The sequence below is a fragment of the Sturnira hondurensis genome, unplaced genomic scaffold (genome assembly GCF_014824575.4).
Source record: "Sturnira hondurensis isolate 20B ecotype Veracruz unplaced genomic scaffold, ASM1482457v3 Scaffold0014384, whole genome shotgun sequence".
NCBI lineage: Eukaryota > Metazoa > Chordata > Mammalia > Chiroptera > Phyllostomidae > Sturnira > Sturnira hondurensis.
The window spans coordinates 36,644,573-36,662,006 of record NW_028087015.1 but is presented as its reverse complement, the minus strand read 5'-3'; the positions used below and the strand labels follow the sequence as shown (position 1 = coordinate 36,662,006).

The 17,434-nt window shown below is 47.6% G+C and overlaps 1 protein-coding gene across 3 annotated transcripts in view; it reads left to right on the top strand.

The window, feature by feature from the left end:
- ADAMTS12 (ADAM metallopeptidase with thrombospondin type 1 motif 12) overlaps positions 1–17,434 on the top strand; it is a 213,689-nt gene that overhangs the window by 2,934 nt on the left and 193,321 nt on the right. For all 3 annotated transcript variants that reach the window (XM_037063137.1, XM_037063138.1, XM_037063139.1), the window contains exon 2: positions 3,857–4,218. In XM_037063137.1, the coding sequence (XP_036919032.1) occupies positions 3,857–4,218 (362 nt within the window). The remainder of the gene's footprint in view (positions 1–3,856; positions 4,219–17,434) is intronic.

Genomic DNA, 17,434 nt, shown 5'->3' with positions numbered 1-17,434 from the left:
GTGTCCTGGGTGCCCCGACCCATGCAAGGACGTTGGGTGTGTTGCCATGTGTTTACACACAAATGTGGCCTCGTGCATTTATGCCATTTGCAAAAAGCGGTCAGTTCTGCAAGGAGAAAATAATTTTGGATAGGTTCGTAATGTAAGGAGAGACTCCACAGTTTGGATATTTTGTGTGTGTTGATCGTAACAAGCTATTATGCTCTGTAGTTTAGGTTTCATGGGGTCAGGAGACAAATCCAACCTCCTACGCCTTAGTTTTGAGGGGACCAACACGATTCTCCACAACATTTTCACATGTGTGGTTTTCTATAATAAAAATACAGTTGAAGGTTTACAACAATCTGTGGAAGAGAATTATGAAAATAAACTTCTGTTAGAAGTTTAGAAAGTCAGTTGCTCTCTAACGTAGAAATAAACACGAAGAATCATCGTAGGTTTAACCTAAAATTTATAAAAACTGGTGGGTGAATATTCTCTCACCTCTGGCGTTTCTTTTGAAGCAGAGGGTAAAAGAGCACTTGGTATTTTGTATTTTCGAAAGTGCTTGTACTCAGCACGCATCCTCACCCCCTTTATTACTATTATTATTATTTTTTTACAGAGGTGGGTGTTAAGGCTAAGACGAGGGACACTGCTAATACCCACCCCTGCGAACTCTGAGCATTAGACAAGGCCAAGGTGGACAGTGATTTTAACACTGTGCTTGACCATAGCAATGGTGACAATTGGGAGCTGTTCTTATTTCCGGACACCTTTTTTCTCTGTCCCTACTATATATTCCCTCTGGACTGTGCTTTCTGTTGGCCAAGGTCATAGCTACCTAATCTTTCAAATGAAACACCTGCTGGGAGGAACCCAAGGGGAGTGGGGGCTTCTCCCGCCCTTCTGTGGGGGTTGCATGTACCCACGGCCACAGAGATCACTGGTGGCCAAGTGCGGGTCTGCAATACCAACAATAGCTAGTGAGTGCCACGTGTCAGGTGCTGTTCTGAGTTGATTACCTGTATTCATACACTGTATCCTCACACCGCCCTGGGAGGTGGATACTGTCACTGTGCCCAGGATATGCATGAGGCAACTGTGGTTGGACCACCAACATTAACCACACTCGGTATGCGATCTCCTATTTCCACTCGCTCCTGTGGGCTGACATGGCCGCGCTGCTCGCTTGCAATAACATCAAGAGCAGAGCCAGTCTTATTTCCCATTACTCTGCCTGATAAAAAGGTGGGTTTCAGCTCCATTTATTGCTGGGCAGACTGAGGCCTCTTAAAGAAGTCAAGCAGTTCTTTGCGTGTTAGAACGTCATTGCGAGGGGCCGTGCTGTTACCTCTACTCTGTTATATTCTCTGCCAAGTGCAAGTGCCTATATGTACCTGAAGTGCAGCAGCAAGAACATGACTTTGAAATAGGAAGCACAAGATTTTAATTCAGGTAATGTTGCATATCAGGTCTGTGCCCTCCTTTAGACTCAGTTTCTTTATCTATGAAATGGGGACAAGGCTCTCTCTCATGGTGGCTGTGAGTATTGAGTAAAGGGGGACTTATGGTGACTGGCTCACAGCAAGCGCTCATTAAAGGGCTACAGTAATCATTATCTTGTATTGTCACACAGCCGCCTTATGCTGGCTCTTTAAAAAACCGGTGAGGTTAAGAGCAACTTGGTCAAAAGCTATACATTTGTTTGCTCTTGTATTCTTTGGGAAATAGGTGCTTTAGTGTTTCATTTCTACTCTCAGAAATCATGTTTAACTCTTTGAGTTGCACCTTCAGAGACAGGCCCTATGAGGGACGTAAGATCTGATCTGGAGAGGGGGAGTCAGCGCCTCGCCATTGGCCACACACCGTGGGGGCCGCTGCCTGGATGCTGAGCTGAATAAGGCTTCTCCTGCCTCCAGCTTCTCTCCACTGCTCTGACCCTGGAAGAACCAGACATCACTACAAATAGTGGAAGTGGAGGGAAGTTACTACGAGAATTGCTACTAGGGGCCAACTGTGGCTGCCTTACCCAACCTGGCCAGTCCTCTCCTGAGGCCTGAACTTAGAAGGGCAGGGCAGTGAAGCTCTGGTACTAGAGAGAGAGGTCCAGCTAGTCCTTGGGGAGTGGGCGGGACAGGGGACTGAGTCAACTTGGCTCCTGGTTCTTGGCATAGTAGCATCATTATTTATGCAGAATCCCATTTCTGTTTTATTTATATGCATGTTCTATCCCTATTCCCCACTTTCATGCTTCCCCATAGAAGACCATTTTCATGGGCTCCATGTGTGTTTTTTGTTCACATATGTCTTGGTGAACTTTGTAGTCTTGTTTCTGTGAGCATGTATTTGCCATTAGTGTGAATGGCTCTGTATTAAGTTGTTTGGTTTTGTGTTTGTCGTTGTGCGTTGTTTTGAAGATCTGCCCACGTCACTCTGTGGTCTGTTGCTGCCGCTGGAAGCAATGTGTCTGGACATTTTGCAACTAAAAATTGAGATGGTTTGTTAGTACCTAAGAGCGAGTCTGTGTGTTCCTTTAAGGTGGAGGCAAACCTCTGTACAGAGCGAGTTCAAAGGTCTTTTATCATTGCACCCCATCAAGTCCAGGTCTGTGAACCAGCCAGCTACAAACGTGGATGCCGCTCCATCCGTGCTCTGATGGGCAAGACTCTGCCTCCAAGCCATGAGGGGATAAATAGCCTAATAAACAAAGGACATGTGAAATAAGGCTGTTCTGGGAGCTGCAGAAAGTAAGGAATGGAGGTGGGTTCAGAGATGCAGAGAGAACTTCAACTGGAGACAGTGGGAGAAAGGGCGGAGGGTTGGAGTTGGGACTTTAAAGCATGAACAGGAATAAACAGGGTGTTGACAGAGAATGTGAACAATGTAGTAGCTGGGGAAGTGACAGGAGCAAAGTAACAAGTTAGAATGTGCGAGCACAACCGCCAGGTGGCGAGTAGACTTGTTTCCCATTTCTTTCCTCCCTCCCTCCCTTTCTCCCTTCCATTTTTGTTTCTTTATTTTTCTTTTTATTTGCTTCAAACAAAAGGTTAATTTATCTTACTAAGTGTTGATGTTTGCTTCAAGTCATTTGTATTCCAGAGTGATAATTACTCCCTAAAAGTTAGATTCCTTGTTATTCTCAAACATCAAGAGGAGGACTCGGAGGTGGGGTGTAATGTGAGCGAGTGTGCGTGTTCTTGTGTGTGGAAGGAGTGCCGTTCCGTTTCGCGTTGTTAAAGTGGCACTTTTTGTATTTCGTGCCCATGCCTCACATCCTCATGGGTTCATGTACCCTTTTATTTTGGATGTTTTACAAAAATGAAAAAGAAACCCCCGAGTTCCTTTAAGTTACATTATGGGCCACTTACGCTGTCATTGGTGTGAGGCTTGTCACAGTGTACAAACCCAGTGAGGGGTTTGCTGTGTTTTCGCCTGTTTTCTTCAACCTGACTTACCAGGACTTCCCCAAGGTGTTTAAACTCCTTGATAGAAAGTGAAGTGCTATGATTTGTGCTGATGAGCTCTAGACCTGAAATGCTCCTGTTCATCATACTGATCTCGCCTTCTTCCTAAGAGTATTCCTTATGCATTAATGCTCACCTTAATTTGCCCCTGCTAAACCATGTGACATCCAGAGGCACGGCGCAGTGTCAGCTTGGATGGCCACATGTCATGGAGGCGGGTGACCTGGGTCAGTTGTTCAGGGAGTTTACTGCTGACCCTATTTGTACGATGGAAAGGATCTTGAAACGTCTAGCCGACAGTGGGGTTCTGCATTGAACAATCTAAAATCTGAGTTCCAAACGGGAGTGTGTGTGCCTTGCTGCAGACTCAGCAGGAATCTCTGCTTTACTGTGTCTCCCTTTTTTTCCAGAGCATTTCATCAAGGCCCTGCCAGAATACCACGTTGTGGCACCCGTCCGAGTAGATGCGAGTGGGCATTTTCTGTCGTACGGCTTGCACCACCCCTTCCCCAGCGGCAGGAGGAAGAGGGCCGTGGATGGCCCAGAGGACCGGGTGTACTATAGAATTTCTCATGAGGAGAAGGACCTGTTTTTCAACTTGACGGTCAATCAGGGATTTCTTTCCAAGAACTATATTGTGGAGAGAAGGTATGGCAACCTCTCCCATGTTAAGATGGTGGCTTCTTCTGGGCCCCCCTGCCACCTCAGGGGCACAGTTCTACAGCAAGGCACCAGAGTGGGGACTGCTGCCCTCAGTTCCTGCCATGGACTGGTGAGTGCCTGGCTCCATGCCCTCCCTCCTCTGTCCCCAGTATCTTGACCTACACACCCACTGCCCATGGGTGCAGATACATCCAACACGTGTGAATCGAGCACTTACAATGTACTTGCTTCTGGCCTCTAAATGGGTAAAGGGGGAAGTGCATGGCATCAAAGTTGATCAACCTGGGAGGCGTGGGGAGTACGGGTGGTATGGAAGTCACGGTCATTGCAGCCCGCAGCCCGGGGGAGTGCCGCTGCTCTCAGCTGCTCCCAGGCTGGGGGAGAGAATGGGACCTTCTCTATTTCAAATGGGGAGAGAATGGGACCCTCTCTATTTCAAATGTGAGACTTCAGGGAGCAGTGAGGGCCCCCATGTGGGCATTTCAGACTCAGATTTCAGATTCCTACTAACTTCAGGAGCACAAAGAAGGAAATACTAGCTAATGGAATTATGTGCCAGTAGCCAAGATGATGGAAACATTTAGATCCAAATCACTGAATGATTTTTTCCAGAAGAACCAATCTCCTGGGATTATTTTGGAGCCTTTCACACATAATTGGACAATTCATAGATGGTTATTAAAAAAAGAAGGCACCAAAAGCCAAATGAGTTCCTTTCCTTTCTGTGAGCACACAAGCTGGCTGGCTTCAAGTTCATTTGTTCATGTGCTGCAATTCGCGGATGCTCGCTGAGGGTGGTCCTAGTCAGAGGGTAATGGTGGGACTTGTGTCTGCTTTTACCTGATCACTTGTCTTGGGTCGGGCCTGATCTCCAGGATGTTTATTTTGCCTTTCACCCAGGGGTGCCCTCCTATTCAGATTCCCAGGATGGCAGGCTTAGGAGATGCTGGTTCTCGGCCTCCCACCCCTCAGAGGCAGGAGCTTGGAGGTGGCATCTGGGACGGCTTTCTGAGGAAGGGAACACTGTCCTATGCGGCAGGGCATCTGCTTCCCATTGCCATGGCTCAGGGCTGGCATATGTTTGGCTTCAGATGTGGTCATCCTAATGGTGGGGGCTGTGTTCTCTGGGGTCTATTTCTCATTTGAAGTTGGTTTAGTGTCCCTTGGAGCAGCCTCAGATGGTTGCAGCCTGAACCTCCAGGAAAGGTCACCCATGGCAAGCTGTGGGATGCCACCTTCCTTCACCGGGCTCTGGTCCCCATGCCCCGGGAGCCGCTTCTGGACAGTGAGCCTGTGTCCCCAGCTTGGCTAACTCTCCTTATGTCCATCTCATCCATTTGCATCACCTCTTCCCCTCAGCACTTTTATAACTTTGAAGTTACGGAATTTGTTCCTTTGGAACAGTTTAGCTGATTTGTTCCACTTTTGGCTCTTTGATGGAGAAACTGTGCTCTTTAATCGATTAGACTCAGAACTCATCCTCAGTGGGAGCTGTGACCTGTGACAGCCCCAGCGGGTGGCTGTGGATCTGCTGTTGCCAGGGTCCTGCAGGACTGGCTCTGGGTTAGTTTGTTGTTAGTATTTCAGTTCAGGTTCTTGCACTGGAGGATGGGCTAAAATAAAATGTTAAGACTCCTCACTTAGACATGCAACGGCATTGAGGTTTAGACTCATTATGGAGTACCCCTCTTCCACCAAGGGCTTGGTTTAGGTACCCACCACCTAGGCTGTACCGGAGTCAGTCAAGAAGTATTTTTAATTCCTCTTCACAGCGAGGAACAGTCTTTCTCAGCTCATTCTTTATCAAAATAAAGACAGTTCTTGGCTGTATCCCGAGCCCCAGCCTCAATTCCAGCCTTGCTGGGGATTCAGCCTGATCCCTTGGCTATGGCTTTCTCCAGGGACAGTTCTGCAGCCTCAGCTCCCACTTGCCTCTCCTTTCCACCCCCTTTTGGCACATTGAGGCCTCCCATGTTGTTTGAGCCGACCTGTGGATTACCATTTGAAAGAAGTATTGCTTTAGTTTTCAGTTCAACTCTTTGAGGTGTAAATTCACATGCAGATGTCACAGCTAAAACAGGGAGGCCCCTTGTACCCTTTGCCCATCCCCCTCCACCACCAATGGGAACATTTTGCAAAATTACTCTATAATATCACAGGCAGGATTCTGACGTTAATGTAGTCAAGATGCCCAACATTTCCATCACAGTCCCCCATGTTGTCCTTTTGTAGTCACACCCGTTTCTTTCTGTTCCACCCCCTCCTTATGACTACATTTTATGTTTAAGTTCATGATCCATATTGAGTTAATTTTTGTATAAGATGTGAGACTTAGGTAGAGGTTCATTTCCTCCCTCCCTCCCTCCTTCCCTCCCTCCCTCCCTCCCTCCCTCCCTCCCTCCCTTCCTTCCTTCCTTCCTCCTTCCCTCCCTCCCTCCCTCCCTCCCTCCCTCCCTCCCTTCCTTCCTTCCTTCTGCCTGTGGATGTCCAATTGCTCCAGCTCCATTTTTTTAGAAAAGGCTGCCTTCCAGCCTCTGAAGTGTTTCTGCTCTTGTCCGGATCAGTCGGGCATACTTTGGGGAGTCTATTTCTGAATGTTGTGTTCTTTTCCACCAATAGAATCTTCATCACGGTAGCTCTACAATTAGTCTTGAAATTAGGCAGACTGATTCTTCCCATTTTATTCTTCTTTTTCAAAAATTGTGTTAGTAATTCTTGTTCCTTTGCCTTTCCATATACATTTTAGAATAATGTGACTACTAAAATCTTCCTGGGATTTTGACAGGAATTGCATTAAACCTGTATATTAACTGGAGCTGGGGAAGATTGACATTTGCTGTATTTCATCTTCCAATCCATAGACACAGTTGGCCTCTTCCACTACTGCCCACGAGACCCGTGTAGGTTGACTGGTGGAACTGAAAGCCCATGAAGCTTGGTCCTCTCTGCTCCCGTGATAATTATATGGCCTCTTAAGGAAAACTTATAAATCCTACTCTGATGGCATTTCTCACAGGAAATTTCCCAGGGAGCAGTGAGGGCCCCCATGTGGGCATTTCAATTCCTACTAACTTCAGGAGCACAAAGAAGCAAATACTAACTAATGGAATTATGTGCTGGTAGCCAAGATGATGGAAACATTTAGATCCAAATCACTCAATGATTTTTCCAGAAGAACCAATCTCCTGGGATTATTTTGGAGCCTTTCACACATAATTGAACAATTAATAGATGATTATTTTAAAAAGAAGGCACCAAAAGCCAAATGAAGTTCTTTCCTTTCTGTGAGCACACAAGCTGCCTGGCTCCAAGCTCATTTGTTCATGTGCCGCCATTCGGGGATGCTCACCGAGGGTGGTCCTGGTCAGAGGGTAATGGTGGGACTGGTGAATGTCAGCAGAACCAAGTCCTGGCACCAGGCGGGAAAGGGCCCTTTTTATGATCCCTTAGCCCCGAGTGGAGCATCCCTTTTGTAATTTGTCTGCCTAGAGGGGTGCCTTTTAAAATTCACCTGTCTCTCCTGCATGCTTTCTTGCAATTTGCACAAATGTTTGCTATGACAGTTGTCACAGAGGCCCCTACCTACAGGATCTGGTCTGGCTCTGTGGCCCCCAGGTGATGGGTACATGGGAACGCACACATCCATCACCAGCATGTGCCCCGAAGCCTGAGGTGTGTCGTTCCAAGTACCAGTGTGGAGGGGCGGGGTGTCTGTGGGCATCAGGAACAGGTCCCTTTCCACTGAGCTGCAGCAAGACATGCAACAGTTCCCTCTCCCAGTCTCTCCTCTGGTTCAAAGTGAAAAACAAGTTTGTGTCTATTTCCTGAAACCATTGGGTCTTTGCTTCTGATCTCCAGCGCACAGCCCCTTGAGCTGCATGTGAAGGAGGAGGCCTTCTGCAGAGCACAATTACACAAAAGCTCAGATCCTGTAAATACGTGCAGAGAGGAAACGCCTCTCCCATCCAGACGCCCAAATTGGCACTGAAACATCTCTGCTGAAATGTATGTCCAGTAGCCACATTGGACGGCAACCCCTGCTTCTAGGGCAGCCATTTTTACACCAAACTGAAGATTTAAATTTTAGTCACCAAAACAAATGGAAGATATGCTCCAAAGAGAACTCGAATCTTCCTTCTCTTAGGGTGCACTATGAAACTTTAGAATAGCTTTCCAGTTTTTAACCAGCATGGTATCAGTTTTTGCTGGGGTATGCTGTTACAATAATTTTAACTCGTTAGATTGTGTGAGGTTCTAATGTTCAGAAATGCAAGAATTAGGCATCCATTGCATTTTGCAGTGTAAATGTTACACGTGAGATTAGTGTCATTAATTAATTTATTTTTTGCTTTCTCTTATATCCAACATTTACTCTGAATTTATGCATGGGAAAATATCTGTCATGTCTACAAAGTGCCCAAGTGTTTACAACATTTAATAAATGAAAATGTTTGCAGAACTTCAGGCCCTTGAGTAGGACATAAAATTCAGCCAAGTTTCCAACCAGGAATGGAAGAACTTCTTTATAAGTAAACCACTGATTTTGAAAATAAATCAGATACGTGCTATTCAGGAATTTAAAAATAAGGCAGAATATGTGGTCTCAAATCACACCACACAAACAATTTTTTAATTGTATCACATTCTATCCAGTCAGAGTAACATTCAGAAATTTGCTCCATGTAGTGGTGCCTTGTTGAGAGGGCTGCGCATTATACCACATGACTCCCTCAGTCCTTGGTCCACATGGGAAGTCCCACTGGTGTCTCTTCCGTAGTCAAAGAATGTAACCGTTTCTGCCCTCTTGTTCTTGAACTCCGGCTGCAGCCTGGGGTGGTATGTCTGAGGAATGGACTCTGTTGGCAGGGCCCTGTGGGAAAACTCTCCCAGCGCGTCTTCTCGCCTTGCTCCCCCGCCCGGAAGTTCGTGGCTCACTGGCAGGAAACCCTCATCTGAGTTGTGGGATGCCCGTGTGGCAGGGTCTGTTGTTCCTCACTCGGGGGAGGGACGGAAGTGCTCTGGGGATCCCTAAACTCTGCTCCCAGGCTGAACCATTTGTCCTGACCCCTGACCTTTGCAGATTGCCTGGTAAGACCCATGCTTACTCAGACATGAGACTGAAGCTGGGGGCTGTGCGGGGGTGGAGGGGAGTCCACCCCTCACTACTATTGCCCTGTGTTACCCACTCGTAAACATGAGTGGTTTTTTTCCCCCACTGACTCTTTTTGTCTTTCTGCTTACTTTTCCTTTTCATTGGGTTCATTTTTGTGAGTTCTCAGCGTGATGGATTGGAAGTGAGAGAGAGAGAACTGAAGAACCTGTACTTTGAGAAGCAGCATTATATTTTCTTTTGCTGGATCTTGAGTTAGGGACCTTCCCTGTGACCCTGGCAGGGTGCAGGAGAAGGAATGACCCTCAGCTGTTACGGAGACGAGAGGCCAGTGCTCTGTTTATCAGTGGGGTAATTGCTTGGCTTCCAGGTCCACGCCAGTGCAGCGTAGAGGTGTGACTGCCTTCTGTATATCTCTTCTGTGGAGACTCTGCTTTCAGTCTCATTTCTGTTTTCATTATACACATTGAAGATTAGGTATCCAGAGTCTCCCATTATTAATGTTTTAGTATTTCTGTTCTTTCTTGACGCAGCGTAAATTGTAGGTCCAGGGAACTTAAATAGTTTCTGAAATAGCTTTCAGAAAGATCTTGTTTCTTTCAAAAATATGTCCATTGACTGACGGATATTAATAAAGCCTTTGAGAGATGAGAAAGCAGGAGACCTGGGTTTTGCTTCGGCAAATTGAAAGAATGTTTTACTTGGTTGTCGGAGATGATCTGTCAGTGTGATGCGATTGATTTTTTTTTGACTGGGATGAACTCCTTTGCCTCCTTGATTCTGCGATTTGAATGGATTGAGTCCTTGCTGCCAAATCTGTGGCTCATGGACCAGCAGGACCTGGGCATCACCGGGGAGCTTGTTAGAAATGCAGAATCTCTGATCCTACCCAGATCTGCTGAATCAGAACCTCCATTCTAGCAAGATCCCCAGGAGATTTGCATGTGCATGAAAATTTGACAAAATTGTCCCATCCAACCCAGAGACAATAGTTCTATTTGAGCACAGCCTTTGAAGTATTACATTTCTTTGGCAAACACTCGGGTACCTAATGATGCTTAGAAACAGTTGTATGGTGGGGAAATGCTGCCGTTCTAATCAATGCTGATGGGTGAAAGAGATAATGTGATTCAGGAAAAAAGATGGCCAAGATCCATGGGACCATGGGAGCCAAATCAGGTAGGTTATAGTGGCCAGCTGTACCTCTGTCATTCTTTGCTACTCTTCTGTCCTCCACAGTGTTTGGTTGTGGTAGAATCCATGTTCTTGGCGTGGACAGATCTCACCATGACAACCGCCAGCTGCTCTCGGGTTCTTTCGTTTGAGTCTCTCTGGAGAGTGTGCCAAGCAGCTCAGTCTTGGTTCAGAGTCTTCATCTAAGTTGGGAAGAGAGAGGCTTCCTCGGCCCCTGGAAGGGGCCCAGACACTGTTTAGACTTCATGGCTCTTCCCAAGGGGATGCTAGGTGTGGGTTAAGAATGAGGAGACCTTGATGTTTATAAATGTTTCTTTAAGAGATTGTAAGTGTGAAGCTTTTCAGGATGTCACTGAAGGTCTAGGAATAAAAGGGTGATGGGGAAGAAGGGAAGAGGCTTCCTTCCCAGCTCTCTCCATGCACAGAGGCCGATATGGCGGTGCACCCCAGAGATGACAGGGATAGGAGACGAGGCCCCTGCTCCTGGGCCCGGGCCGCATCACGTCCATTCAGTCCCACTTCCTTGACCGAGAGCGCTGAAGAGTCAGAGGAGACTCCTTTCCACTCCATCAACTGCTTCTTTGTTATCCCTGCAGTTGCTCTGTTTGCTTTCTTCATGGTGATACCTGGTTATGTGCTTTTCAAATAGTGAAACACAGAAAAATCTTCCTCTGGACACATTTGAAAACCATGACCTTCTGAGATTTCCCAGTGGTGTGTGTTGTTTGATTTTCTTATTTCCCTCCTTGAGATACTTCAGGCATTCATTTGCAAAGAGTGACTTTCACTCTTCAGTGTTTCCCACCGGCCCCAGCTTCTCTAACCTTCAGAGCTCGCGCTCCCACTTCGCGTGTCTTCAGGTTCTGCAGTGAAATTGGGGCAGGCCAGCTAGCAATGCTGAGACAAGGGTTCGCCAGAGTTACCAAATTTCATGCTAATGGCTCCTGTTAGACGTCATGGATTTCCCCCTTCCCTAGGCCAGCCACCCACCACCCTGTCTACAGACAGATTTTTCTCTGGAAATTTTCCCCTCACTTCATTGACTTCTGGTTTGACCCGAAGGAGTGAGTCACACAATTTAAAAATGCACAGCTTCCGCCATCTCTGGGTCATCAGATGCACTGTCTTTCTCCCAAGCAGGCTTCCTTTCCTCTGGCAAGTCTTTGTGTCTCTTCCCTTTAAGTTTGCAATTAAATTTGTCTCTTTCCGATCCTCCAACATTCTCAGCTTATCTCCAGTGACCGATTTTTTTTTATTCCTTGTTGTGGATTATTTTGCTCTTTGTCTTTGTCTTTTTCTCTTTCTGGCTCTTGCTGTGATTTGGTAATTTTTTACTGTTCTTTTTATTATTAGCACATCTGCAGAAGAAACACAGGGGGTAAAACTATTAGCTAAAATAGGCTTACTTAACTTCTATAACTTACAAGTTATTTAACTTATGTAACCTACATATTTAATGTATTCATGTTATAAGATATACTATTTTATAAATATATATATTTAACTTATAAGGTATATATGTTATATATCTTATAAGGTGTTTAAGTTACATGATTTATATATGTTTCTGACCTCTTTTCCAGCCTCTGCATAGCTGGACAGGGAGAGAACAGGAGAAATGGGCCGCTGAGAGCCGAACTTCCAGACGAGTGGGAGTTTATCGCAGGTGCAGGAGCAGCCGTGTGTGTTAGGCATGGGGGGAGGGAGATAGCTAACATGGAGTAAGTCGACAGAAAGGGGTTTTTGTCTGAAGGGATGATTCAGAAGAAATGGGTGAAATCACAGTTGCAGTTGAAGATGTAAAACCTCTTGGACTGCCATCATTCGGAACTGCAGTGGAGCAGAGAGAATGGTGGAGCCTGGTTGTTGAGGGTGGGGGGGGGTGCCCAGGGGCCACCCTCGTAGTGTCCCTTCGGAGCGGGCTTCTTCCCTGTGTGGGAGGTGGTGGTGATGGCAGTTGACTCGGCGAATGGCCAGGAAAGGGTTTGAGACCTACCGATAGACAGATCTGTCCTCCTGCAAGGATGGACTCTTCCACTAGTTAATTGTGTTTGTATTCATCAGTTTCAGTAAAGAGGTACGACGTTGATAAGAAGGCTTTTCTTCTCGTTTAATCTTTAGCACTGTCCACTGTACTTTAAGCCTTTATTCATCAAAAGCACTGGACTCGGGGTTGAGAGACTGCGCTTTACGTCTGCGTGCTCCCAGCTAGCGGGAGCTCTTGGTTGGGTAAGGCAAGTCCCTTTATACCTCGAGGTCCCAGCTTCCCCGTGTGGGACACAAAGGCTGAGCAGTTTCTGCCGTCTCCACAAACTCAGAAACTCCTACACTTTGAGCAATTGGCAACAGAACCACATACGATCATGTGCTGATGTGTACAAACACAGGATTTCAATTCATGGGTGGGGAGAAACATCCCTTTAAAAATGGAATCTAAAACCCTAAAAAGTTGGAATATGTTCACGTGAGAAATAGTGGCCTCGCTCAAGTTGTACAGGGAGGTCCTTACATTTTCTGTGCTGTGGACACAGATGGGTTGCAGAAGGGTGATGCTGATACTGGAGTTGTTCCTGTGACGCTTTTAAGAAAAATTTTATTTATTGATTTTAGAGAGAGAGAGGAAAGTGGGGGTGGGAGAGAGAGAGTGTGAGAGAGAAAGAAAAATTGATTTGTTGTTCCACTTGGTTACGCATTCCTTGGTTGATTCTTGTATGTGCCCTGACCGGGGATCGAACCTGCAACCTTGGTGTATTGGGACGATGCTCCAACCAACTGAGCTGCCTGGCCAGGGCCTCTTGTCAATATTTCCTCTAGAAATCTCCCAAGGTGGCCTTGATGAGAGGCGAGTAGTATCTGGAGCCCAGTGGGTTCTTGAATTAGGTAGATGACGGTCATTAGCTTTGCAACTTTGGGCAAATTATCTCTGACATTGTACATGGAGGCTAATCTAGTACTTATTTTATTGGTTGGCTAGGAGGCTTAAGTAAATACTGAATATGTAACACTGTGCCTCGGACTGGGTGAGTGTTCTGGAAACTGGCCATTGTTAGTGTTACTGCTGGAATTGCAGAATTAACTGGAAGGGTCAGTGTCCTGCAGAAAATGTCTTCTAACATGCAGTGCATAATTTTATTCATTCACATTTATCTGCGGTGCCCTAGAGGTGATATATACTTTATTGTTTATTCTTTAGTCTTTTTGGACAAAAAAATTTAAATGTTCAATTATTTTCTGATTAAAAACTTCTCTCTACCTTAAGCTTGGCCTTTAAAGTTTTCACTCCTTTGACCCATCTTGTCCTTTATCACTGATCTAGGGTAAGAAAAAGTAACCCAGAGGATTCTAAATTTGTTTTTCCTCTACTCATAATAAGGTCTTTTCAGCAGGCAACAGCTTCACATGTGACAAAGTGTGAGATACAACAGGGCTTGTGGCTCATGTGCGCAGGCCCCAGGCAGGCAGGAGCCAGGGAAGCCCTGAGGAGAAATTGCAAGAGGCTGGTGTGGCTGGAGAGCAGAGGGCAAGTTAGTCATTTTCCTCTTTCTGATAAATAAATATTTAGGGGGAAAGACTGAAACTGGTTAACATGGTCTTCCTCATAGGCTTTCAATCATGCATGCATTTATTTATGCTAGTGTGACCTGTGTCCATACTGATACATCACTATTTAAGGCAATGTTCAATTATCTCAGTTTGGCCCGTGGAAACCCCTCACTCTGGCTCCTCTGTCCTTTGGACTTGTCCCCTCATTAGTTGAGTGTTCTGTTGTTTCCAGGTACAGTAAGATGTTCCAGGCTCATCCTGTATGTCCCCAGCCCTAGAGTCAGTCATTTCCTTGAGGAGCTCCTGGCCCCTCCCCTGAGGAGTGGTACCCAGAGGCCAAGGTCTGGGTGCTAGATGTGCCATTGCTCCCGGGTGTTGCTGTGCCAGGCTCTCAATGGGAGCCATGTGTGTACATGCCTGCGTACATGTACATCAGAGCACGCAGTCGCATCTGTAGTCGTTAATGTCTCTGTCTTCATGTAGAATGTTGTGAATTTATACACCAACACGTTTAATTCCAGTCTGACATTAGAGGGTTCGTTCATTCTAGTTTTCTCTCTTTCCAAAACTTGTGAAAACATCTCAGACGATGACAGAAGTGGCTCCCATTATCCTTGGCCTGGTCACTCATTTGGTCAATCCCCGTTTATAGCCAGTGTCCCATTGCTGCCATTTCTACAACTTCCTCCTCTCATGCGTAAGTGCCTGTCTCACCTCTACTGGGTTCCTACAATCTATGCTGGCACCCTGACACCTCAGGCAAATGTCCCCTGCCCTCTGCCTGGGCTCTTACCCTCATGCTAGGTGTCTGGGCTTGGATTCCTGAGCAAGGCTATTTCCCTGTGGGCTTCTTAGGGCTCAGGCTCTGAAACGCAGCACTGTATCACTGACCGAGGGCAAGGATGCCTTTCCTACCTGGTTCGGGTTCTGGGTGCCATTCCCCTGCATCGCGCCTCCTCCTTAGGCAGGCAGCCTTTCCACTCTGCTCCGACTTGACATTCTGCTCTGCTCTACCTCGGCTCTCCCTTCACCCCCAGCCTCCCTACCCCATCCCCATACGATACCTACGTGGCTCGGAAGGGCTTAGAACTGAATTGTTCAGGAAAAGAAGAGGAGGGCGAGGGAGAGCAGGGGGAGGAAAGAGTGCCATGTCTGTAGTTTTACCATGTGTGTCTGGCTGATCCCAGCTGCCCTTTTAATTCAGATATTCTGTAATCCCATACCGGGCTGGGGACAGATTCCCAGTTCTTCCTGGTAGGCAGACTCACCAGATCTGGCTCTGCCTTTGGTAGCTGTCCTCGCCTTCGCTTCCTGCCTTTGTGTCCACACCTCACTCTTGCCCTGCTTCTTGGTGTGATGCCCGATGTCCTGGTGCCCAAGGGTCTTCTGTCCTTATGTGTCTCATCTGCAGGCTCTGCTCCAACTTTTAGAGGGCTTAGCTGGGGAGGCTGCCCCAGTGCCTGGCCGCACGCCTGCTTCCTAGCTCCCTGTGTTTTCTCAGCTGCCCCTAAAGTTTTCTCAATAGTTCTTTATGCAGCACTGTGCATATTAAGTAAACTTTATGCTACTTTCAGTGTGGAAGGGTCTGCTTCAAAGTTGTAGTGTGCACAACTCTTGTTTTAAATTCCTTTTGCTCTGAAAGGCTTTTCTGAGATAAAGCCTTTTTTGTTAGCCCTCCCTTTGTGGGTAGGTGCAACCCTGTCAGTTTATTTGCAGCGGGGCCATCCCCAGAGCAAATTCCGTCTCACCATTGATTCAGCTGTATAATGTGAAGTGTATCTCTAAGCAAAGCACCTTGTAAAGGTATGTCAGCATTAGAAAGGAAGACTGGGAACTGGTAAACCAGGCGGGGACCTGGTTGGAAAGGGATGGGGGCATATTTTATGTCCGTGCTAGGATTGCCAAATGTTTTCCTTCTCTTGTGAGTTACTGATGAACATTTGCAATGCATGTTGAGCCTGTGTACCCAGATGTCCTAAGAGAGTCACACCCCAAACCTCCTGTCCCCCTGAGGGCCTTGCTGAAAGGTGATGGGTCAGGAGGCCTGCTTGAGGCTTCTCAGATGCATCATGTGGGTCATTCCGATCGCAGAGTGACCATGGGGTCAGAAAGGGGGTGTTATTAGGAAAGTGAGGAGGTGCCAGGGTCTGGGATGTTATGGCCTGCATGAGGAAGGCAGGGAGGGGAAGGAGGAGTGGAGGAGAGAAACCACAGTGAGTTATATGCAAGGGTCAGTAGGAGAAGATTAAGCTCTAAATGTAGACCATTTGTTTTTGAAGGAAGGAAAACTATAGGCCAGGGGATGGAGAGAAACAAAGGGTTACTTTTGGGCGGGGGAAGCTGGGAGAGGCTTGAGAGAATCCACAGGAAGACGAGGTTAGCCATACGGAGGGCAGTTGATGAAACTAGGACCCTGAGGAAGAGGGTCCAAGACCCAGAGCACAGAGAGGAGTCTTTGCTTTGGATGGGATTTTTTGAAAAGATGTGACTTGTGTGAAGACTTTTGGGGGTGTCTGTGCTTTGGTACATTTTCTAGTGAAGAGAAAGCAGTGCCAGGGCATGAAGCATGGGTTTGGGGTGCCCTGTGTGGATCCGGGGCATCTGGCGTGGGTCCGTGGTACTCGGCACAGGTCTGAACTGTACAGCCAGGTCCCTGATGTATAGGCTGCCCCGAACTGCTTTGGAGACAACCTCCTGGAAGTGGAACCAGATGTTGCCCCTGGCCACCACAGTGTCCCAGGGCTCCTGGGGCTGGGGACCACCTCCTTGACACTGGGGCTGCCGCTCTCCTGGTGACCACACAGGCTGCTCCTTTAGGGCCACTCTCTTTGGGATGTGCCCCTGAGCAGACCCTTGGCCCCACAAGGACACCATCCACCTGGAGGCTACCCCCAGCCCTGGCCAAGGCCCCCACCCACCTCATCTTCTCCACTTCGATCTGGAGGGTGGTATGCTGCTGGGCCTGGTAGGTAAGGGGCTTCCAAGGAGGGGATACAGCTGGGGAAAGTGGCAGACCTCCTCCAGTCGGCTCCAGCTTGTAGACACACTTAACTGCCACTCGGGGGTGTGATCCTGGCGGTAGGTTAGGCTCTAGGCAGGTGTGGTGCCTGCAAGGCTGCCTGGCTACTGCTTCTTGTGGACGCTGCACAGCAGTATGCGTGCTCACCTAGCACAGCTCAGGTGCCAGGGAGCCCAGGGGCAGGCAGAGGGTGTCCAAGACCAGGGCCCGGGGTGCAGGTGGGCCAGCGCAATGCCCACCGCCAGCGTCTGGAGCCCTCGTGCTCACACAGGGAGGATGGAAGGGAAGGGGGCAAAGATGCAGAGAAATGTAAGGTTCAGGCACAGGAAGCGGAGGGAGCCCCAGCAGTGCCTGTAAGGGCCGTGGGTTTCGTGCCCAGGCTGAGGAGTCTGCAGTTCAGGGTGAAACTCCAGTGCTGGCATGTGAGCCAGGAAACTGTGCTGAAGGTCAGCCACAGAG